Source organism: Cupressus sempervirens, chromosome 7, assembly GCF_028749045.1.
Source record: "Cupressus sempervirens isolate cs-2001-9-10 chromosome 7, ASM2874904v1, whole genome shotgun sequence".
In the NCBI taxonomy this organism is placed as follows: domain Eukaryota; kingdom Viridiplantae; phylum Streptophyta; class Pinopsida; order Cupressales; family Cupressaceae; genus Cupressus; species Cupressus sempervirens.
The window spans coordinates 884447606-884471515 of NC_143124.1; the positions used below are offsets into that span (position 1 = coordinate 884447606).

A 23910-nucleotide genomic window follows, 5' to 3' on the forward strand; every position below is an offset into this window, starting at 1 on the left:
CGACCTTTTATGATAACATGGGATCCCAATGAGCACAAAGAAACATATCTAGCAAAACCCTCCCCGCAATTCATTTGGATGTGCTGAACAATCACCCATGGGAAGAAAGGTCAAAAGAAAAGGAAAAAAGCAATCATAAAAACACAAGTATCGTTGCAGTGAGAATTAGAAGAGAGATGCATACTTAGAAGCCTAAACTTAAAGATTGTTTGTGATAACTAGAAATAGAGTACCATGTTTACAGGCCTGGATTTAAAACTACCCACAGTATTTTACGAATTAAATTCACCGAGGACAATGATTTGTCACACCTAGTTATTTTCAATACTTCAATAAAACCACAAGACCGATGTCAGCATCAAACTAGAAAACAATATTTTAAAAAAACTAATGAAACGTGGTTTTATTACATGATATAACTCCAAAAAGAGAAAATAAAAATGGGGAAAAAAATCAGACACGCCTCTGTAGCACAATGATACCAAACTGAACAAATACTCCATAAGGTTAGAGCCTGGCAAAATTACAAACAATATCTTTGCTAAACTTCGTATTACAATTATTTGAAACTGACAAAAAATATATTTGAAACTGAAGAAAAAAATATTTAAGTAGCGTCTTCATATAATACATAACATGATGAGATTCCGTTGTTTACAGATACTTCCCAGACACAAACTCGGACACAGACATACATCCAGATATGATAATCCTTGCCGTCCTCAATTACTGTAAAGTCTAACAACGTAGAGTCCTAGAACCAACAACAAAACTACCAGGCAAGCTTCAATTCTTTCCTTGAAAGGCATCATCATTCTGTTTGTGGCATACTCAAATTTGACATGGTCTGATCCATGCATGACCATATAAAATTACAGCAATCAGATTGTAACATTTGACTTAATGATTTTTTATCACCATTTGATTACCCGTAAACAGTAGCTTAATACTCCCACTTCCTCATTTCCATTCCCTGTGGCGGGCTGCCTTCAACATGCTTTCCACCGACTTCCTTCCAATTTGTGGAGAGAACAGTACCATTAGACTCCACCTGAAGACAACATGCCATATTAACAAGTTAAAGGAGTGACAACTACAGAATAATTTTCTATTCATTTATAAGGAATTGACACTTACAAAGGACTTGCTCATGGCCCTCCTTGTATCTTCATCTGCATCCCGGTAAATATCGCGGAATAACTTGTTCAGTGCTGCATCACCTTCTAATTTCTCATCCTTTTCCTGCACAGAAATCAGTACAATAGCTCATTAGGTTCCATGTCTATCATGAGGCAACCTGTGGCACAGTTGTACTGTCATATCATTAAAAATATCTTAACAGCTATATATTGAAGAAATCCAGACCTCTTTTTTCACTTGCGCTTCAAGCTTATCCCAGTCTGTGCGTGTCTTCAAATTTGACGATGGGTACGAGGGTCTCTTGGTTTGGGTGCCTGCATCCAATCATAATCTAAGTCACATGAGCACATTATTCTAGGTTAAAAATATATATATAAATAATAATAAATCCTATAATCCAAGTAACGCTGTTACAAATTCAGAGCTCCTGTTTAGATCATAATTGAAAAATTCACACTTATCTGATTTGAGCAAAATTAACAGCTCGCGCCTCCGTAATAAGAACATAATTTTCTAACATTTAAAATTGTAACCTAGGAAAAACATTCTTAAATAATATGTATATTACTGCATTTATAGAGGATCAAAAAATTACTGATTTCCTTCAATTTACCCCAGTATATGTGAACACTTAACAGCTACAACTGTGGTTTGTACCTTGGCATAATAAATTTGTATGTTCCATTTACATTTACCATGCAATCTTGTGTTTCATGTTGTATATTTTGTGTAGAGGTGGCACTAGGACTGTTAATAGTTATATTTGATGTTCTTGATAAAGTCCACAATGATGAGTACTCAGCTATATCAACTCCTATGCACAGACGCAACAATACAAAACCTCATAAAGAAAGCATTGAGATCAAAGAAACAGGAAGAGATTCTACAACTACAACAAAAGCACATTGCTAAAATCCCCAATATCATGAGAGTCAGGGTTACAAGGGCATTTTCTAAAAATCCCTTTCCCAATCACACTTGAGAGAATCAGGTTTACACAGGGACTCTCCTCCTTGCCTCCCCTTATATGATATATCCACATTCAATCAAATTTGAAGTACATTCTAGTGAAAAGGATCTCTCTTTGGAATCCTGTTTGTCAAAAAATCATAAACACGTCCCCACACTGCATGGTGTCCCAGGAACTTCTGGTCGTTCAATCCAGAAGCATCCAGGAACAAGCAGAGGCCACTGAGTCCGCAGTCATATTAGGTTTCTTTTTACCTTTTTAGTAAGTTCAAATAATAAAAGGAGCAATCCAATTGTGTCTCTGCTTAGTCCTTGTGAAGCTATATACTGATCTCCCCAACACAAGATTACTAATAAGGGTAAGCAACTAGATTTTTTTAAGGCATAGCATCCCTATCTTAAAGAACATGAGCTCTAGACTCTTGACAAGGGTTGATTGTCCCAAGGATAAGTAAAAATAGCCACATGCAGACAAGCAGAATGTTGAATAAGAATATACCTAGCCTGATTAAAACATTATGCTACTTGCTTAATTGATGATCTTATTAAGGTTTTTATTAAGTGGGTAAAGAACAAACTGTTCATATGAGACTGAGAGAGAAAGCTTGTAAAGGGGATAGCTAAAAGAACAAAATGAGGAATAAGATGTTAAAACATATGAATCACTTTACCTGAAGCAACATATGCTTTCTGTGGCACGGCCTGCTTTGTGTCATACTCCAGAGATGTCCAGTTTATCGTCTCCGCTTTAGTCAATCGTATCTCAAGTTTAGTTGACAAAATTGAATATCTACACTTCTCTGGAATTATCTGTAATAACAATCAAATGTGTCAAAAATTATTTAAGCTAAAGAATTTAGCATTATTTTTTTCAAAACGACTAGTCATTATCTCTTGTACTTTAAACTCCATCCAGCATCTAGAAATATGAAAAACAAACTTAATCACGACATTGAAGTAGAAAATGCAAAGCAAGGCAAATACTTCAAGGAATCTACCAGATTGCTTTACTCGGACAAAGAAAAGGGTAAGGTCATATATAGATGTAAAATTAAACCAATAGATTAGACCTAAGAAACCAGAAGTTAGACTACATTTTGAACAAGATAAAAATTAATTAATTTCATTTGAACTTGAAAACTTTGCCAGTATTTGAAAATATAGAGATTATGCACCCATATAAAACTAAGAACCAATTTGCAAACATAGCTCTCATTGACAGACCACAGATTTACAGCCATATTATTATTAGATGCTCTATATTACTACTCTCGGAAAAAAGTTACGAATTTCCACAGTGACGAGAAAAGAGCTACCATCAATGGATACAAATCTTGTATAGAATAAACTCAGGAAATCAGGAAGAACAATAAATTTTGACATGGAAAAAATATTATGTTTCACTGGCCATCGAAACTTAATCAAGACTTGATAGGCAGGAATTAACATATGCAGGTAACCATGGGATTCTATTGAAAGTTCTATTGCTCCAGAAAAATAAAAAGGTGACCATTTAAACCAAACAACTTATATTTTGGTATTGACACAGACCAAAGAAATGAAAAGGCATGTGCAGATCAGCAAGACCAAAGCATATCTTACCTTTGCAAACAATCGATTCTGAAGAATGTACTGTTCTGCTCCAGGAGCTTGAATAACAATACTCAACTGAAACCAAAAGAGGAAACCACATAAGCTTCCAATCCAAAACTTGAATCATAAAAACTAATAGACTTCTCCTAATCAAATGAAACCCTTATAGAGAATTGAACCCAAAAGTTCAATAATCATCTTCAAGAAACATACAAACTGTTCCCCAAACTCAATTGTAACATTCTCTTGCGCTAATCCTTTCACAAAAACAGTGACAACTACTTCATTTGCTGACTGGTAAAATTCATGTCTGCACAGAAAACAAATTAGGAACAACTTATCAAGAAGCAAGCTTTATTCTAGACTTCTTGCACAAAATTCAAAGCAGTGTTACTGGGACAATTATTTAAAAGCAGTACGCATAACAAATAAAAATTGTGACTTCCACCTGTATAGAAGATCTCTAGTGCTATATATCATCAAAGACCAAATAACATGATATAAATTATCCTGCAGATTCACCTGTATTTTGGTTTCGCTTGTTGCAGTCTTTCAACAACATTTTCTGCAATAACTGGTTTTTCCTTTTCATTAGCAGGGGTGGTTGCTTCCAAAGGAAGATTTGAGGCATTAGGCACAGTGTTTGCCAGGGGAGAAACAGACTGTACTCCTTTAAAATCAGCTGCAGCTTCCTCTGCAAGGTAACTAGTATAATCAGTGAAAAAACTCATAAGCACCAGATCAATTGAAATACAAGAAGATGCTAATATATGCATGAAACATCTGTATCATCTTAAAATCTAAGTAGAGAAGCCTTAACCACTAGCACCTCATCATTCCTCAGCATAAGAGAAACACAACTGAGACAAGGTTTTCCATGAAGTCATGCAGCAGCATAGCTAGATCCGTCTTCATATTATTATAAAGCAATTATGCCCAAAGAGGGTTAATGGTTGAAACTAATAATGATGACCCAACACGAAGAGGCACTCCTCTATGCAATATACTGATCAGTGCAACACTGTGCACTCTTTAGAGAACCATGCATGGGTATCAATAGTCCTTTGATGCTTCACAAAATTCTACAAGCACTTTTCATTTTGCATCAGAAACCTTCTGTACATCTCACCTAGTTCATAAAGACCAACAACCAAACATGTAGTCTCTTGCACTTCATTTTCACCTATAATCTGCAGCCTTGAAGACAACCATCTACAATTACAACTCAACTGCCAACAATTATGGAATAGAAATCATTTCCAACTGCCTTTTCATCATGTTGATGTAGCTATATCATGCAAAGGGTCATTTGACAGTTCATATTGAAGATTTTATAATGAGAAATATTACTCTTGGTGGACAAGTTTGCTCTGTTCCCCCCTCTATTCACACAAATCTCTATTCTCTACCATGCTATCTAGTGTATCTGTTCTAACCTATTCATTATTTCATTAAATAAAAGTTGTACAAATTTGTAAAAATCTTCCATACATTGAAGGTGTATTGGTTAGCTGTGTTTTTGCCATGCATATTCTGTGTTTGTGTTTATTAAGATAGGATTGTCTGCTGAACCACCCAGGCTCTGGTTCACTGGTATCATAGTAGAGTTTTGCACATACATGTGCACAACAACAGGAGGATGCCTGCCTAACAACTTCAAGCTTTTGAGAATTCAAATCAATATGTGGCAAGTGCAAGAATACGTTCTTAGCTGCTCAATCAAATCATGCACCCCAAAGCAGATTTATATGGACATTTGCACAATATCATAACTTTCAAGGAGTCCTAGCAATGCCTCTACAACACTTGTTTAAATACCACCTAATTCTGTGTGCTCTTAGGACCCATTTGGTTGCAGGAATTGCTGAAAGCGACAATTAGCTATGCTGGAATAAGCTCACTTCTGGAATTTGCGCATTCTTAAAATAATTTCTGGAATATCACTCAGACCTGTTTGGTTGACCTGGAAAATGAGTGGGAAGATGCATTTTCTATGTTTGATTGCAAGAACTGAAATTGGAATTGGATGATAGCATTGGAATTGGATGGTAGCACAGTTCACATGCCATGGCGGTCTTCATGAAAAAAAATCATACATAAATTTGTAATTCTCATAGAAATTGACAGACAAAAAAAAATTCAATCTGACGTATAGAACCTACCTGCGCTGTTTTAGCAGGCCACTATAGACTTTGTATTCACACCCCTCCTTATCATCACTTTTCTGCGATGAATCTGTACACACCCAAGATAGGTTCAAGAAATCAAGTGAATTTCTCCTGACTCTTGCGTTTTATTTTTGCTTCTGAAGCTCATGGGTTCCCCTTTCAAATGAAAATTTTCATGGTTGTTACTGCTTGAGGCACAACAAATTCATGGTTATAATTGTTTGAAGCAGAATGTTTGTAATAGCTTAAATGGGGTTGGAAGAAGCAAACAATGGTGAATGAAAAAAATGGCCACCATCCTCTGTAAACACAATAATTTTTTCCCTCCAAATGGTAATGAGCAGACCCGACAATACATAAATTGGGGTTTACCAAAAGGACATAAATTGGGGTTTACCAAAAGGTGCAGACCCAACAGTGGATCCAATTGAGTTTATAAAAAAGGTGGAATAGGAATTCATTTCCTATTCCACCTATAAAGAGGGAAGAGTGGCCTGCCTATTTTGGGCTAAAATAAGCATATTGGAATTCTAATTCGATTTTTACATTTTACAAACAAACCTCAAATTTGCACATTCAGGTATTTCAATTTTCTAATTCTTGTTGAATTCCTGCTACCAAACAGGGCCTTAAGATTCAAATCAATGTATCTAATGGTGCAGTCAACATAATTCCCAAAAACATGGGCATCCACTTGCATTTCATCAAAGACCTCTGGCAGCATGGCTTGACACTGCACTTTGGAAGAAACTATGCACCAACATTTAGGCTTCATGTCTTGACCCAACTACTTTCTATGTAAGGAACTATCTTCATTCCAATCAAAAAAACGTTTCAATATCACCACCGTTCTAGGGCCAAAGATCTAGATTTTGAAGTTTTCATCTAAGGTAGTAATAGAAAAAGTGATCCTCATGTTGTAGTTTTGGGAGCAATGTCAACATGCAATGGTGTTCATTTCAGAGTGGTTTTCTTTTGGAGTTATTTCCTTCTCAAAACAATCAAGTAAAATAAAGGATGGGTGTCACTATCGTGTGCATTATCAATCTCCAAATTTCTCTTTCCATTCTCAAAAGCATCTACTCATTGTGCAGCACAAGATTTTGAGAATCTATAAAAGCTGAATCTTCTGGGCAAGAGTTGTTAGGAAGTGGGTTCCAACAAAGAGAGAGAGATTCACATGATACTACAATGTTGCACTGAAGCTAAGAAATTTCCGACACAGAAAGGATGCTGCACTATTGATCAAGGCAACATTTTCGTCACTTCTAGGTGATGCACATAATTTTGATTCTCACGTAATTATGATGTAAAACTCTGTTTTCTACAAGAAAGAGCAGATGATCACCATGATGAAGAATCATTCTGGTTTAGATATGAATGTAATCTCATTAAAAAGAATAAGCAATTTCTGTTTCTAGAGAGCCTTAAAAAGAGCTTCTGCAGAAAGGATCTAAATACATCATTTATATGCCCTTTTAGATTTGTGCAATTTGTTCTCCTTTCAATTTTTTATTGATGTTTGTGCAAATCAATAACACAAAAGCTGTTGAGATCATTAGCATGGAATAAAGGGTAAACTACCTATGAAAAAATTACCAAAGTTATTCTATATTTGTTGTAGTAAACAAATTTTTAGAAGCTTGTTGTATTAGTTGGTTGCATGCAAGGAAAGCATCCTTGTGCATCTTTTCTTTACCCGTGGCTGTGGTCATCTACAAGCATCCATTATGTTTAATTGTGATCAAACGTTTGTTAGCCAATTTCAATGAGCTGATACATAATTAGATCATTTAATGGCTCTTTTTCTCATAGACAAACAATCAAATGAAGCAGGTCAACCACACAATCTTGCATCTATAACCCCACACAAGGGATTACAATCTACTGTTCAGTATCTTGGATGCCACCCAGCCACCTACTTGGACATCTTACTACACATCAGCAATCGCAGACTCATATACATGGGAGTGAGAAGTTAATGCAAACCAAATGCTTCAACAGAAGATTCACTTCATTTTAAAAGTCACTAGCAGCAGTACTGTGACAATTTTTTGGGGTCTTCCATACTCAAAACATTGAACAACATACCAAGTCTTGTATTCCCTATTGAATTACAAAGCCCACACCAAAGAAGCTAGGGCTCTGCAATCCTCTACTAATATCCAATGTCCCAGGGAATCATTAGCATTGATTTTATTAGGAAACCACCTACATGAGAAATGGTGCAGGAGCACCTAGGCTAACCTCTACTAGTTAGTCAATTTTGGCTTGTACTTGACTCTAGCCAAGTCAAGAAGTTAGTGTAATTTGGTTGAGGACCTTAGAAGGTCTTGTTTTATGTTGGTTAGGTGAATTAGTCACTAGGACTAAGGTCACTAATTAACCTTTGTTTGTTGTTATTTCAATTTCCTAGTGTTAGGAGCTTAGCTTAAGTTGGAGTCTTAAATGTGTTCTAAATACATAATGGTTGTTGTAAAGATTCCATAAAGTCATAAATGGCTTTGAATCCATGAAAAATAGGTGGTTATGAGTCCTAGAATATAGGATTGAGGCACATGACAAAGTTGCCAAGTGTTGAGAAGAAGTTGTCTTCAATTTTGCAATTATTGCAAAAGAGTGCATGCCATTCAGGTATCTTTGGATTCCCTAAGTTATAGGATGGTTATGCTGCATCCAATAGGCCCTAAAATGAAGGAAATGGCATCTAATGAGACCTAATATTCGAACACAAAGTATGATGGAAGTATTGTAATAGTTTAGAGAAAGTTTAGAGAGCTCTGCAAGCATTTTTAACAGATTTTTACTGGTGTTTGTGTTGACAGTCATATTTAATGGACTGAACAACTAAATATAATTCTTGATTAGTGTTCTATAAGTTGTTTATGAACTTTTTCATTTGGATATCAGGTCATTTTGAGTTCATCTAAGTACTGGTTTTGGGTGTTTTAGTTCAGGCAGTCTATTTTCAGCTTATTTTGAGTAGTTTAGAGAGTCATGACTCCTCCATGAAATCTAACCATGGATAATCATTCATGATAGATGGAAATGGAAGAGGAGTCATTTTTGTATATATTTTTAGGAGTTAGGAGTTGTGAAAGCATGAAGAACTATATATTATGCTAGGCCCTAGGCGAGTTTGTGCAACCCGGTTAGAGGTTTAGAGGTGAAAAGAGTGAAGAAACATTGTATGGTTGTACGTATCCGTACTGCTCCAGGAATTTTTCATGATGATAAACATCATATCTATCCATTCTATGCATATAGGAGTCATACCAGTCATTTAGGATTTACTTTGAGCAAGTTTGCTATCAAAACCACAGTTCAGTCCTAGAAATCAGGCCTATTAGGCATCTTGTCCTTATTTATAGGAACCCCCTGTACGATCACTTTCAGACCCAGAACCCTTAATGAAAGTTTTAAAACTTCCAAAAGGGTATCCAAATCAAGTTTTAGTTTTTTGAGTTGTTTGGAAAAAATTTACTAAAAAGGGGAAAAACGGACTGGTGAAGACTACAAGGAAATAAACCTATTTTAAGGTCTCTACATGATGAATTGCTGAAGCTGATTGGAAGATGATTCAAGATCCTTCCAAAATAGTTCAAATGGGAAATATTATGATTTTTTACATGATGGAGAAGACCCCTACAATGTTGGAGCATGTTTATAGAGATTTGGCACTTAGAGCCTTCTAAGGGAGTGTGGAGAAGTGAATCAAAACTAGGGTGTTGATCATTCAAGGTGAAGTTTTCAGAGATTGACTCTTATAGAAGAGTTTGAATAGGTCTTAGTTAATGATCTAAGCCTATTGGAAGATCCTATAGAGAAATAGGATACTAGGAGGCAAGTGAAGTCTCTTGGAGGGTGTGAAAACAAGCCTTGGAGTTTTATCTTACACCATATTGGTATCAGAGCCAGGTTGATCAAGCTTGTGGTCAATGCATCAATCTTCTGAATCAGTAGGAGAGAATACACCAGCCCAAGCCATGGTGACTAATGCTGAACTAGCAAAGAAGGTTGAGGAACAAGAAGAGGATAACAATTTGTTAAGACAAAGAATAGCTCAAATGGAGCAGCTCTTGGGTGAAGTCCAAGACAAAGCTGATAGGGTCAAAGAAAAGATTGACCTTAAAGAAGAAGCTGAAGCAAAGGAGAAGGAAGTAGAGTTGGAGGAAGAAGCACCAGCTCCTGATCCTGTTCTTCCTGAAGAGCCATTCTTGAAAGCATTGAAGGCATTGAGTGGCAAGGCTTTAGAAGGTGTTCCACTTTTTAGTGGACAAATGGATCCAGATTCAGTTGTGGATTGGATAGACAGCATTGAGAACCATTTTGAATGTGATGGTATCTCTGAAGCACAAAAGGTAATGGTGGACAAGTCTAGACTAAGAGGTTCAGCTCTTACTTGGTGGAAGTTTGTGCAAACCAAGAGGGAAAAGGATGGTAAAGGTCCTATTGTGACATGGATGGGTATGGTATCCAAAGTCAAGCAAACATATCTTCCTGATGACTATGAAGTCCAAATGCATAGAAGGAGACAAAATCTTAGGCAAAAAGATTTGGATGTCCAAGCATATACCGAGGAGTTTCAAAAACTGTGTTTGAGGTCCAAGGTAGTTGAGGATGAGAGCATCAAGCTAGCAAGGTATTTGAATGGTCTCAAATGGTCTATTCAAGAAGAGATGAGCCTAGTGAACTTCAAATCCATTAGGCAATGCTATCAAATGGCCTTGAAGATAGAGGAGAAGAGCAAGAGAAAGCAAGATAGCTCCAAAGGTAAAGGCAAAGGAAAAGATACAAAAGGTCAAAGAGGTGGCTATGGTGGAAGAAGTTCTGATTCTAGAGCTCAAGGTGAGGTAAAATTCGGTGAGCAGCAAGAAGGAAGCTCAAGTAGAGGTGGTAGAGGAAGGAATTCTAACTCTAACTTTAGAGGAAGAAGTGGTGGTTCTTCACAAAGTGGAAGAGGCAATTATTTTGCCAATATGAAGTGCTACCATTGCAATCAAATGGGGCACCCTGCCTATAGATGCCCTGAGAAAGGTGGCTCATCACAAGGAGGTGATAAGAGAGCTAACCTTGTTCATGAAGACACTAATGCAGCAGCTAAACATTCTGAGATTCCATTAAATTCAGAGGAAGGGGAGAACCTCATGATGAGGAGAACTCTAATCAAGGAACTGGTGAAGGAGGAGCCAAGCCAAAGAAGATCTTTGTTTAGAATCAAATGCAAGATAATGGGAAAAGTATGTAGGGTCATTATTGATTCAGGCTCTACTGATAATATAGTGTCAGAAGAAGCAGTCAGCAAGCTCAAATTGAAAAGGATATCCCATACCAATCCTTACAAGGTCACTTGGCTCAATAAGGGTCAACATGTGTTAGTAAATGAACAAGCATGGGTGGAGTTCTCCATTGGAAGGTACAAAGACAAAGTTTTATGTGATGTGTTGCCTATGGATGCATGTCATTTGCTCCTAGGTAGACCTTGGCAATTTGACCGTCAAGCCATACATGATGGAGGAAAGAATTCCTATTCTTTCAAGAAGGATAATACTACCTTCAAAATTCAGTCATTGTTGGAGGATGCTGAAGTAAAGACAGCAGGTCCAAATGTTCTTATGGTAGGTGAAAAAGAGTTCCTACAAACCATGGAAGAAGGTGAAGGCATAGGGTATGCATTGATGTTGAAACCAAGAGAAGGAGATGAAGACAAGGTGACTAAGAAGACTGGATTACCAAAGGAGATTCAAGGTATGTTGCAGACTTACCAAGGCATTGTAAGTGATGGTCAACCTTCAGCCTTACCCCCTCAAAGAGCCATAAGTCATAGGATAGACCTTATCCCAGGAGCTACCCTACCTAACAAAGCAGCCTATAAGATGACCCCTCAACAAAATGAGGAAATAGCAAGGCAAATACAAGAGCTCTTAGACCAAGGCCTAATTAGAAAGAGTATTAGTCCATGTGTTGTACCCACCGTACTTGCACCTAAGAAGGGAGGAAATTGGAGGCTATGTACTGATTCAAGGGCTATCAATAGGATAACCATAAGGTATAGGTTCCCTATCCCTAGGATTGAAGACTTAATGGATTGTTTAAGTGAAGCAAAGTACTATAGCAAGATAGACTTGAAGAGTGGCTATCACCAAATAAGAATCCATGAAGGAGATGAGTGGAAGACAGCCTTCAAGACTAATGAAGGACTGTATGAATGGCTTGTCATGCCATTTGGATTGTCAAATGCCCCCTCTACATTCATGAGGCTCATGAATGAAGTACTCAAGGACTACATAGGCAAGTTTGTAGTTGTATATCTAGATGATATACAGATTTTTAGCAAGACAAAGAGTGAGCATTTGAAACATCTTGATATTGTCTTCAAGAAGCTGCATGAAGAGAAGTTGATGATCAATTTGGAGAAGTGTGAGTTCATCAAATCAGAACTGGTATATCTTGGGTTTGTTTTATCTCATGGCAATCTGAAAATGGATAAGAGCAAGGTAGAGGCTATCATGAATTGGCCTACTCCAAGGTCAGCAACTGAGGTAAGGAGTTTTCATGGTGTTGCACAATACTATAGGAAGTTTATAAGACAATTTAGTGCAATTTGTGCTCCTATGTTGGATACTATCAGAGGAGGAATGAAAACCAAGTTTGTGTGGAATGAAGATGCTAACAAGAGCTTTGAGTTGTTGAAGGAAAGAATAGCTACCCAACCTATTTTGGTGCTGCCAAGCTTTGAGAAGCTATTCACCATTGAATGTGATGCTAGCAATGTAGCAATTGGGGCTGTTCTAAGCCAAGAGGGTAGACCGGTGGCTTTCCATTCTAAGAAGTTAAGTGAGGCTAAGAGGAAGTACTCCTCATATGACTTAGAGATGTATGCATTGGTCCAAGCTCTAAGAAAATGGAGGCACTACTTGCTTCCCAAGGAGTTCATTGTGTATTCAGACAATCAAGCACTTAGCTTCCTGAATTCACAAGAGAAGTTGAGTCACAAGCACATGAAGTGGGTTGAGTACCTACAAGCCTACACCTTCCATATCAAGCACAAGAAGGGTGTACTAAACAAGGTGGCTGATGCATTGTCAAGAAGAACCCTCACACTACAAGAAATCCAGTTGAAAAGCATGGGGATAGATCATTTCAAGGATCTATATGTAGATGATGAGGACTTTGCTGACATCTATAAGGTATGTGCTGAATACAAGAATCATTTTCATAGCAAATATGTTGATTATACTTTGCAAAGTGATCTCTTGTTCAAAGGGAATCAATTGTGTGTTCCTAGAGGTTCTATTAGAGAGAATTTAATTCAAGAAAAGCATAATGGTGCTTTGAGTGGTCACTTTGGGATCACTAAGACTCAAGACCTTGTTTCACGGTTTTACTTTTGGCCTAGAATGAATCTTGATGTTAGGAGGTATGTGGAGAGCTGTCTAGTATGTCAAAAAGCCAAGGGCACTTCAACAAATGCTGGTCTTTACCAACCACTACCTATTCCTACTAGGCCATGGGAATGCTTAAGCATGGATTTTGTAGTTGGGTTACCCAAGACAAGACAAGGAATGGATAGTGTGTATGTGGTTGTGGATAGATTCAGCAAGATGGCTCACTTTGTGCCATGCAAGACTACACATGATGCAAGTCAAATAGCATCTCTATTCTTCAAAGAGATAGTGAGAATACATGGACTACCAATCAGCATTGTTTCAGACAGAGACACAATATTTATGAGTCATTTTTGGAAGACGCTTTGGCAAAGATTGGGAACTAACTTATCCTTTGGGTCAGCCTACCATCCCCAAACCGATGGTCAAACTGAGGTTGTTAATAGAAGTCTTGGAAACCTTCTAAGATGCCTAACTAAGGAGTATGGACAGCAATGGGATCAGTTGATTGGGCAAGCTGAATATGCCTATAATGACACCATAAATAGATCAACCGGCAAGAGTCCATTTGAAATTGTTTATGGCCTACATCCTAGAGGTGTCTATGAGTTGAGAGATTTAAAAGATGGAGTCAAGGCAAGTGCATATGCTGATGACTTTGCATTTGCTATGCAAGAAGTTCATGAAACAGTGAGGAAAACATTGACAGAGAACACTATAAAACATAAAGCCAAAGTGGATGAAAGTAGAAGGACAGTTGATTTTAATGTTGGTGACTTGGTTATGGTGCATCTCAACAAGTCAAGACTACAAAAAGGAGTCCTCCACAAGCTACAAATGAGAAGGATAGGACCCTGTCCTATATTGGCTAAATATGGTGACAATGCATGCAAGGTTGAACTGCCGGAAGACAGTGGATTGTCACCCATTTTTAATATTGCTGACTTAGTCCATTATAAAGGACCACAACAAGACATGGATCAAACTCTTCATGAAGTGATCAGAGATGTGGAGGATCTCCAATTACCCACTGCTACAGTCATAGGCCCAGACATCGTACTAGATACAAGAGTCTATAAAAAGACAAGGACTTAAGAGTACAAGGAGCATCTCATTAAAAGGCATGGACAAAATGATGTTGATGCTGTTTGGATAAAAGAATCAGAGTTCAAAAAGATGGGATTTGATCCTACCATCATCAATCCAAGGATGGATTGAACTTCTTATTTTGGGGAGGATGGTGCAGGAGCACCTAGGCTAACCTCTACTAGTTAGTCAATTTTGGCTTGTACTTGACTCTAGCCAAGTCAAGAAGTTAGTGTAATTTGGTTGAGGACCTTAGAAGGTCTTGTTTTATGTTGGTTAGGTGAATTAGTCACTAGGACTAAGGTCACTAATTAACCTTTGTTTGTTGTTATTTAAATTTCCTAGTGTTAGGAGCTTAGCTTAAGTTGGAGTCTTAAATGTGTTATAAATACATAATGGTTGTTGTAAAGATTCCATAAGGTCATAAATGGCTTTGGATCCATGAAAAATAAGTGGTTATGAGTCCTAGAATATAGGATTGAGGCACATGACAAAGTTGCCAAGTGTTGAGAAGAAGTTGTCTTCAATTTTGCAATTATTGCAAAAGAGTGCATGCCATTCAGGTATCTTTGGATTCCCTAAGTTATAGGATGGTTATGCTGCATCCAATAGGCCCTAAAATGAAGGAAATGGCATCTAATGAGACCTAATACTCGAACACAAAGTATGATGGAAGTATTGTAATAGTTCAGAGAAAGTTTAGAGAGCTCTGCAAGCATTTTTAACAGATTTTTACTAGTGTTTGTGTTGACAGTCATATTTAATGGACTGAACGACTAAATATAATTCTTGATTAGTGTTCTATAGGTTGTTTATGAACTTTTTCATTTGGATATCAGGTCATTTTGAGTTCATCTAAGTACTGGTTTTGGGCGTTTTAGTTCAGGCAGTCTATTTTCAGCTTATTTTGAGTAGTTTAGAGAGTCATGACTCCTCCATGAAATCTAACCATGGATAATCATTCATGATAGATGGAAATGGAGGAGGAGTCATTTTTGTATATATTTTTAAGAGTTAGGAGTTGTGAAAGCATGAAGAACTATATATTATGCTAGGCCCTAGGCGAGTTTGTGCAACCCGGTTAGAGGTTTAGAGGTGAAAAGAGTGAAGAAACATTGTATGGTTGTACGAATCCGTACTGCTCCAGGAATTTTTCATGATGATAAACATCATATCTATCCATTCTATGCATATAGGAGTCATACCAGTCATTTAGGATTTACTTTGAGCAAGTTTGCTATCAAAACCACAGTTCAGTCCTAAAAATCAGGCCTATTAGGCATCTTGTCCTTATTTATAGGAACCCCCTGTACGATCACTTTCAGACCCAGAACCCTTAATGAAAGTTTTAAAACTTCCAAAAGGGTATCCAAATCAAGTTTTAGTTTTTTGAGTCGTTCGGAAAAAATTTACTAAAAAGGGGAAAAACGGACTGGTGAAGACTACAAGGAAATAAACCTATTTTAAGGTCTCTACATGATGAATTGCTGAAGCTGATTGGAAGATGATTCAAGATCCTTCCAAAATAGTTCAAATGGGAAATATTATGATTTTTTACATGATGGAGAAGACCCCTGCAATGTTGGAGCATGTTTATAGAGATTTGGCACTTAGAGCCTTCTAAGGGAGTGTGGAGAAGTGAATCAAAACTAGGGTGTTGATCATTCAAGGTGAAGTTTTCAGAGATTGACTCTTATAGAAGAGTTTGAATAGGTCTTAGTTAATGATCTAAGCCTATTGGAAGATCCTATAGAGAAATAGGATACTAGGAGGCAAGTGAAGTCTCTTGGAGGGTGTGAAAACAAGCCTTGGAGTTTTATCTTACACCAAGAAAATGCCACAATGACTGTGTACTGTAGTAAATTAGATTTCAAATATTGCCATAATGGTTGCATGTAAGGAAAATATATTTTTGTGTCATTTCTTCAATCATGTTGCAATAGATTTGTGGCTACCAACACTGATTCCATTTAACTAGGACCCTAGGTTTATTAGTCACTTGGGGAGAGATTAGATAGTCAAGTAGATCAATCTGCAGCTTATCATTAAGACATATAACACAAAATGGTGGTCATCAACTGCACACACCCACTATTCAAGGTGGTAAGAAGAGCAAAATTGTACTTCTATGGCAGCTCTGAATTTAATTTCCACAACTTACCAAAGACATGATACAGCCAGTCCAATATCAACTACAAAACTTTAGACAACCTTGTGTACGTGTGAACAATAATTTATGCTAAAGTGCAATCCCCTACAGCATCTCATATTCTAGCATTTGCAATCTGGCATGCTTCCATGCAAACATCAGCAACCCTTCTCATGACAATTGTCAAAATTCACAAACTTGCAATCTACAGCCTAGCATATGTTGTCATTGCCCACCATTTCACCCAAACTACAACTTGGAATGCCAACTATGAGAAATCTAATGCAACGCACTTGATTGGTCAAACAACATTAAGTCATGGAATTGGAAACATTCTAAAATTGCTTTCTAGTAACATTTAAGTAACCGTATTTTAAATAAGGACATTCTGGTCACATTAGAGATTGAATGGTTGAAGTAATATACTAGCCCAACCAAACTATTTTAATGTGTGTGTCCCTCTCTAGTCACAAGACTCTTATTCTTCACCTTGGTTTTTGTATACATCCATTGTATACCCCCTTCGTTATTTCATTGACAAGATGCACCACACAGTTGCTTAAGTGGTAATCCATTAAATGTGGATGTTCTACAATCGTGGGTTTTTGCTAAAGACGGGATCATCTGTCAGAACACTTAGAATCGAGATCATATACACCCATAGATCCTGTGAACATATTCCACAAAAAACCCAACTTTATGTCGCTCATTAATACAAGTACAACAGCATTTGCATGCAAATAAAATCTTCCTCATCAGCAAATCAAATGTCAAATGCAACTATTTGCCCCACTATAAGAATGCTGTTTACAAGGCTGCTTCATAACATTAAGAATATGCAGTTTACAATAATGATGACAACGATTTTTTTATAGCCTTTGGGAAAAAATTGGTCTCTAAGACCTGTCAAGACGAAGCATTCAGTTTTATATTTCATCTTTTGACATTGTTGTACGAATTATGTCGCCACTGCTGTTACTTCTATACCTCTGCTATCCATGTCACATAGCTCTTCAAAGTTGAAATAGGCATGCTTTGATTATTCTTAACATTTCAGTCTTTATTTATTTCAATACTATTTTAAATCCGAAAAGTGCATATAAAGCTGCCTTATTGAATCTATAAAATAATCTTTTTGGAAGATCAACCGGCCCCTGCAAAACTTAATAAACAAAACCATGAAACATGATTTCTCAAATTTAGAAACAATTCACTTAAACTTCAATAACGCTCTTCTAGTGCCAGACCAACCCGCTCATCCTCCAATGATGTAACCATAAAGCACTGGTCAGAAACTACATATTCTTGCATATCACAATATTATGCCAATTTCTCCATTCCCAATATTGAACATGGAATGTTTCAATATTTAAGTCTAGAAGGTGATCACTTTGAAAATGTTAATTTATTTCCTTTTGAACATATTTTTACTGTTTGAAAGTTTGCTTTATTCTTTATCCACAAAATTCCAATGCACCCACAAGCATCATTTATTGTTCTACTAATGATTGTTAGTCTAAATTTTGAAATTCTAGTGACTGGTTTTATAAACATCTACCAGGGACTGTTGCCACCCAACACTTCTGATGAAAAAACACCCCTAACAAACCAATGCTTCAAAATCAAAAAACAAAGGCTTATCAGGAAAAAGTTTCAACACCCAAAAAACATATATATGAACAAGGTCGAGCAATCTATATTATGAATAAGCTTGAGCAATTTATATAATCTACTTGGCTATCATTGGGCCTTTGACGACAACTAGTTTTCACGTTCCCATCAAATTTTTTTTTCTGCTCTTACATAAATCACTCCTTCAGATAATTAGTTTACCTGAGAACAATTGTCTGTTTATTTATCTCGACATAGTTCTTCCAATCACAAAAGCTTTGAAGCCATTGCATCCTCACTGCAGATTTTGGGAAACTTCATGAAACAATATGGTCCCCTAGTTCCAATTGACTACAAGTAGAGCTAACTAGAACATTGCACCATTTATAAAGTATTACAATCAAGTTAAATGGAGACTTGCCTATGCAACCACCTGGCAGTAGACACTCTTTTCTGAGGGGGTTATACTTCAAGATTCAGGTTGAAAGTATAACAATGAGCCTATCTAAAACACAATTTTTAAGACTGGTGAAATCACATGTATCTCACTGATTATATGCATCAATAAACACAAACATATTTTAAATTAGGCCAAGCCACGCCAAGCTAAAAATATCAGAGGGTACTTACCAACCAGACGAGCATCACATTTTTCAATCCAGGTGTTAAATGCCGAATTGCCAGCATCCAAAGCAGAGCCTGCTTTGAAAGCAGCCTTAGCAGTTTGATACTCCTCCAATGAGAAACAAGCAATACTGTACCAACAAATATATATTTGAATAACATTAGAAATTTCAAACCAACCATACATTATGGAATCATGAAAGCACAAAGATGAAGAGAAAAGTGACTACCCCTTCCGCAAGTATGCCTTTGACACAGATGGATCCAACTCTATTGCACGGTTTGCATCAGCTACAGCATCTATTTAACAACAAATCATTACAAACAAGTCATCAGTCAGAATAAATTTTATTTGACAAATCAAAAAAGTTATTGTGTGTTTAGTAATAAAAGTGAAAATAAATTTCAAATATTCAATTCAATGTCATGGGTCGAAAAAGGGTGTCTTGCCATTGAATATTTCAAGGAAGTAGAGTCGAAGGAGTTAAATAATGCAATTTTATAAAGACCCAAATTTTACACAAAAAAATGATTTAACAGATGTTTGCAACCTAGTGACTTTTCTCTACAGCTAAACAGCACAAAAGCATTGCTTCATGACCAAATAAGCTTAAAAACACAAGCACAAATCTTAAATTGTTCAAATACCATATCTTGCAACTCTAATATTGATCCTATATTATACACTATTGTAACTCTGAACCCATTCTTATAACATTAACACAGTTGTAAACCTGAAATCATTCACATGCACTCCACTCAATTATATTAAAGTTTAAACTAGTAACATTTCACTAATGAAATGACAAAAGGTGGACTACCATACCAATTCAAAAAAAGTGCACTCAACGTGATTTGACTTATATCATTAAAGAAGTTAAATTCAGTACAACTATGCCACTAATCTCACTCATTTGTTGGATTGACAATTTAGGTAGCTTCAAGACAACAATACTTTCATAACATGTTAAAAAAATAATGCAAGCTAGGTACAAAGGTCGATGGAGGTACAGACCTCAAGTAATACAAGCATTTTTGTGTACTCATAAGCAAATGAAGGTTACTGAAATTGAAAACAATTGAGAACATTCATCATAGAGATTGTTGTTACCTAGACACACCATATTATTCTACTCACAATTAACTTTCTTAGACAGCATTTAAGCAGGTTGTTTCAAATGATGTTTAACTATTTTCTTGAACAAACATATAGGAGCAGCAAATTGAACTCCTCAATTATTTTATTTTAAATTTGTATTGAAGTGTGTAACGGAATCGCGATTGAAAAATAGATTATTGATTTGATCAAAATAGCTTATTGAATTGATCAAAACCAAGTTTATTGATTTGATCAAAATAAATTGTAAAAAATCCGAACACTCCAACAAATCTACATTTTTGTTATTAGATAGGACCTGATATCACAGGTTAAAAATAAATGGATAATAAAGACACTGCAAATGTGACCATCTTGCGCTTAAAAAGTTTTAAAGAGGCCAGAACTTTGGTAAAAAACAATTAAAAGAGACATATTATCAAGAATGTAAGATATTGCTAATTAACCATATCAAGATTATGACTGAATATGTCTCAAGAACCCAATTTGCATAGGCAGACTATCAATCAATGGCTGAATGTTTATTTAACAAACATTAAACCATAGTAACCTTACACTAATACGTTAGTAAAATTCACATGCCTGGGTTTAAAATGGATAACTTCTGCAAAATCTCAAGATATTAAAAAAACATATTATCTGTAAAAAATAGAGAAAACCTTGATTTGCTAGGTCATGTCAAATTTAGTGTAGAGTGAGAAATAAACATAGTGCTTTCTTAAATCAAAATTATTGCACTTTTACCTACAAGGGCTTAGGTTAAAAAAGAGTGGTCCTATAAAGTCACAAGCACCAAACTTACTGTTGTTTCAGGGGAAGAAACATAGCCTTTACATAAACCCTTGTAAGGATATAAATTAGAAGTAAAACCCTCATTAATATGATAAGTTTTCACTTTAAAAAATCTATTCATCCTTATTTAAAAAGAAAATATATAAATTATTAGCCTTCACAGATACATATACATAAACTAAAAATGTTTCCAGAATCACTTTTCAAAAAAAATTCCAAAACAGCACAGAAAATCATGGTAACTTCATACAAAAAGGGAGCATGCATGTCCACATCAGTAAAGCTTCTCAGCACTAAAAACATTGAATATTCACATACAAAAGAAACAAATAATTCTAAAGAATATTTAAAACCCCAAACATAAAATAAGACATACATCCTAAGATTATAATTACCGGAAATCACTCTCATTTAATTGATTCTCTATTGAACACAAAACCCAACTCTTCGCAGTTGACAGATCTTCCAACATGCAAAAAACTATAACTTGCAGAGACTTTTAACATAGTTCTCTAGATCAATGAACCAAAAAACAAGAAAACAAAGCATCGTACTTCACAGACACAAAACATAAATGAGTCCAAAGAAAACACATTACCAACCACAGCTAGACACCACTACAAGACTGATTCATACACTGGTCATGTGCAATATCCTCTTGCAACTAGAAAGTCAATACAAGATGGCAATAACAAAATTGGATACAGAGATACTTTCTTAGAGATATCATTAAAATCAGCAGGTATCAGCAAGCAAAGTCTATAGCCCGATTTAATCAAAAAAGTTGCTATATTGTTTGACTTTGATATAGATACAAAGAACAAATATTACATTGTCACTACTGTATTAAGACATAGATTCAAAATTGCGGTTTAGTCATTTATTCTTTCAAAAAGAATCGTGACCATCCAAGAGATTGATAAAGTGCTAGAAGACCTTAAAATCCAAAAAAATTGCACTCAATCACTAATGTTTTCATTAAAAGAAACCCAATCCAAATTAGGAACTATTAATAAAACGCAGGCATGTAAGATAATTTATACTTTAAAGGTAGAATCATATGCGCTGAACTATACTGATGAAGACCAATGTTAAAAAGCACCAAGAGGCAAGCTAAATGCTAATTTGTATCTGTATGAATATACCTGAGGTCTTGCTAGTTAAACTCACAAATCCAATTCTAAATGCCTTCAACACAGAAGACAAATCTCGGGGCACAAACCCTGGTGAATTGACAGAAAAGTTATCCCTAGAACAGTACACATACCGATGTCAACAAAGATATTTCTGTATCCGGTAAAACTAGTCAGAGGACCTGTAGTGAGAAGATTTATGAATCTAAAGAACGTTTACTACTTCAAAAGAACCAAAGCCTCCGAATGACTTTTCCTGCGAAGATTTCTAAATCTAAAGAATATTTTCTATCATACAAAAGGCGCAAACCTGTTGCATCCCATAATGACAACAAAAGGATTCCTACATTACCATTAATGATTAAAGAGAACGGAGACAACCATACACGTTGTTCTGAACTTTAAACTCATAATTTCCTTAACAAATACGGAGTACAAAGAAGCTCTTTTATCTTACAGCCTTGTAATAATAGCTAACAACTTGACTCACAAAAATGAAGAGCTTCCCTTTAAGCTAGGTTAAAACCGCAAGCTAACGGCTGAAATTGACCCTAAAAAGAATATACAACATATCAAAAATCTGTAACTTCTTATTGAAACGGATAGACCTCTCGTTAAGAAGAAGAAAGAGCGGAGAGTGAGGAGACGCCTGAAACCCTAACCAAAGCTGCAATTTTTCATCGAAACAGATGGACTTTGGATTAGCAGAAGGAAACCATAAACGCACCTGTAAAATTCTCGAGCTTGATATTAGCTTGCGCTCTGTTGACGAAAAACATGGCGTTGGAAGAGTCCAGGCGTATTGCCTGTGAATAAAGGTCCACGGCCTTTTCGAAATCCTCATCCACAAAGGCTTCATTAGCCTTTTTCGCGAGATCTTCGGCCATTTCTCTTCACTTTCGCAGGTTCCAACCCACGCCCTTGCTCTCCGATACTGCGACCAAAGACCGACCGAAATGCAGTGCTTAGAACACGGCCTAAAACCCTCACCAAGCTTATTGATAATGACTCAGAATGAGACTGCAATGAGAGACCTTGATCCGACTATTTTCACAAATAATAATTACAGATTGGGTTCTGTAATCTGGTAGGCTTTCCTAAATATAAGCAGCTCTCTGTCTGGAAACTTCCACTGCGTTTTTACGAGTCGTCTCCAATAAACTATATTTAGTTCGTTGCTTTACAGAATTTTCTTTAATCCTTCGTGGAAAGTGTCGAGTTCCTCGGAGGGACAACGGGTCGCGTCCGAGGGATAGGAACGCGCATTTGGATATTTCCAAATTGGTCGACCAATTTCTCACGAAGCTTGGGTTGTGCAAATAATACAACTCCTAGCAAGTGCCCCAAGAGGGAAGTGTGTCTTTAAGAATTTAGACTTTAATTTCATGTTAACACACATTTAGCATTAATCAACCAATCCACTTTCAAGAGTATTACTTAAAAAGTTGATGGGTTTTATGAATTTTAAAAGTATATAGTCTTCTAACATTATTCTTTTAAATTATAATTAATTTATGTTATTTTATTTTAAACTTCTTTATGCAAGGAGTATTAGACAAGAAGTAGATAGTACTTATTAGCTAGATTAACTGTGTAAATCGGTTATAAACAGAGGTCTCAGTTTAAAAAATGTAATTAGCACAATAAAGCCATGGGAGCTAAATTAATTTGAAAAATGTACTAATGTCGAAACAATAAATGGGACAAAATCCTATCCCACAAATACCTTGATCCAAGTGAGCGTATAAACATTTTTAGAACTATTAACGCCCTAAAGGATGTAGGGTATGGAACTTCATGCTAGAATGCATAAACATAATTACAAATAAACTTTCATGGGATACTAGACAAGGTAATAATGCTTTGTTTTGGGACGATTCTTTGGGCAGCTACTCTCCCATATATGAAAGAATGTAACCGGATATTAAAAATTCTCTCTCCAAACTATGGGGCAAAACTCTATAACAATTATATATAATTTTTGGAAGGAGATCCTAGTACAAAATGGTAATGGTGATCATTGGATAATACACCATTGTCAAATGAAGAACGTACTATATTATTATCCATCTTATCCTCTAGAAAAATCAAACCTCAAAACTTTTGAAGACTCACTGGTCTAGCTAGGTTCCAAATTTGG

At 36.2% G+C, this 23910-nt stretch overlaps 1 protein-coding gene across 1 annotated transcript; it reads right to left on the reverse strand.

The window, feature by feature from the left end:
- Positions 1 to 559: 559 nt before the first annotated feature.
- On the reverse strand, positions 560 to 22939 carry LOC149550321 (protein SGT1 homolog B-like). Its single transcript, XM_089793376.1, has 10 exons — positions 22498 to 22939; positions 18959 to 19028; positions 18735 to 18859; positions 4225 to 4396; positions 3916 to 4012; positions 3712 to 3777; positions 2781 to 2919; positions 1366 to 1454; positions 1138 to 1242; positions 560 to 1051 (listed from the first exon to the last, which is right to left on the reverse strand). Exons 1-10 carry the CDS (start codon positions 22655 to 22657, stop codon positions 944 to 946), a joined length of 1131 nt encoding a protein of 376 aa, XP_089649502.1. The 5' UTR covers positions 22658 to 22939; the 3' UTR covers positions 560 to 943.
- Between the last annotated feature and the right edge of the window lie 971 nt (positions 22940 to 23910).

Coding starts and splice junctions, on each gene's coding strand:
- LOC149550321 (XM_089793376.1), bottom strand. CDS start 22,657: ATGGCCGAAGATCTCGCGAAAAAGGCTAATGAAGCCTTTGTGGATGAG. Junction 19,029..22,497: donor CAAGCTCGAGAATTTTACAG/GTGCGTTTATGG, acceptor GTTGTTAAATAG/ATGCTGTAGCTGATGCAAAC. Junction 4,013..4,224: donor CAAGCGAAACCAAAATACAG/GTGAATCTGCAG, acceptor TTTTCTGTGCAG/ACATGAATTTTACCAGTCAG.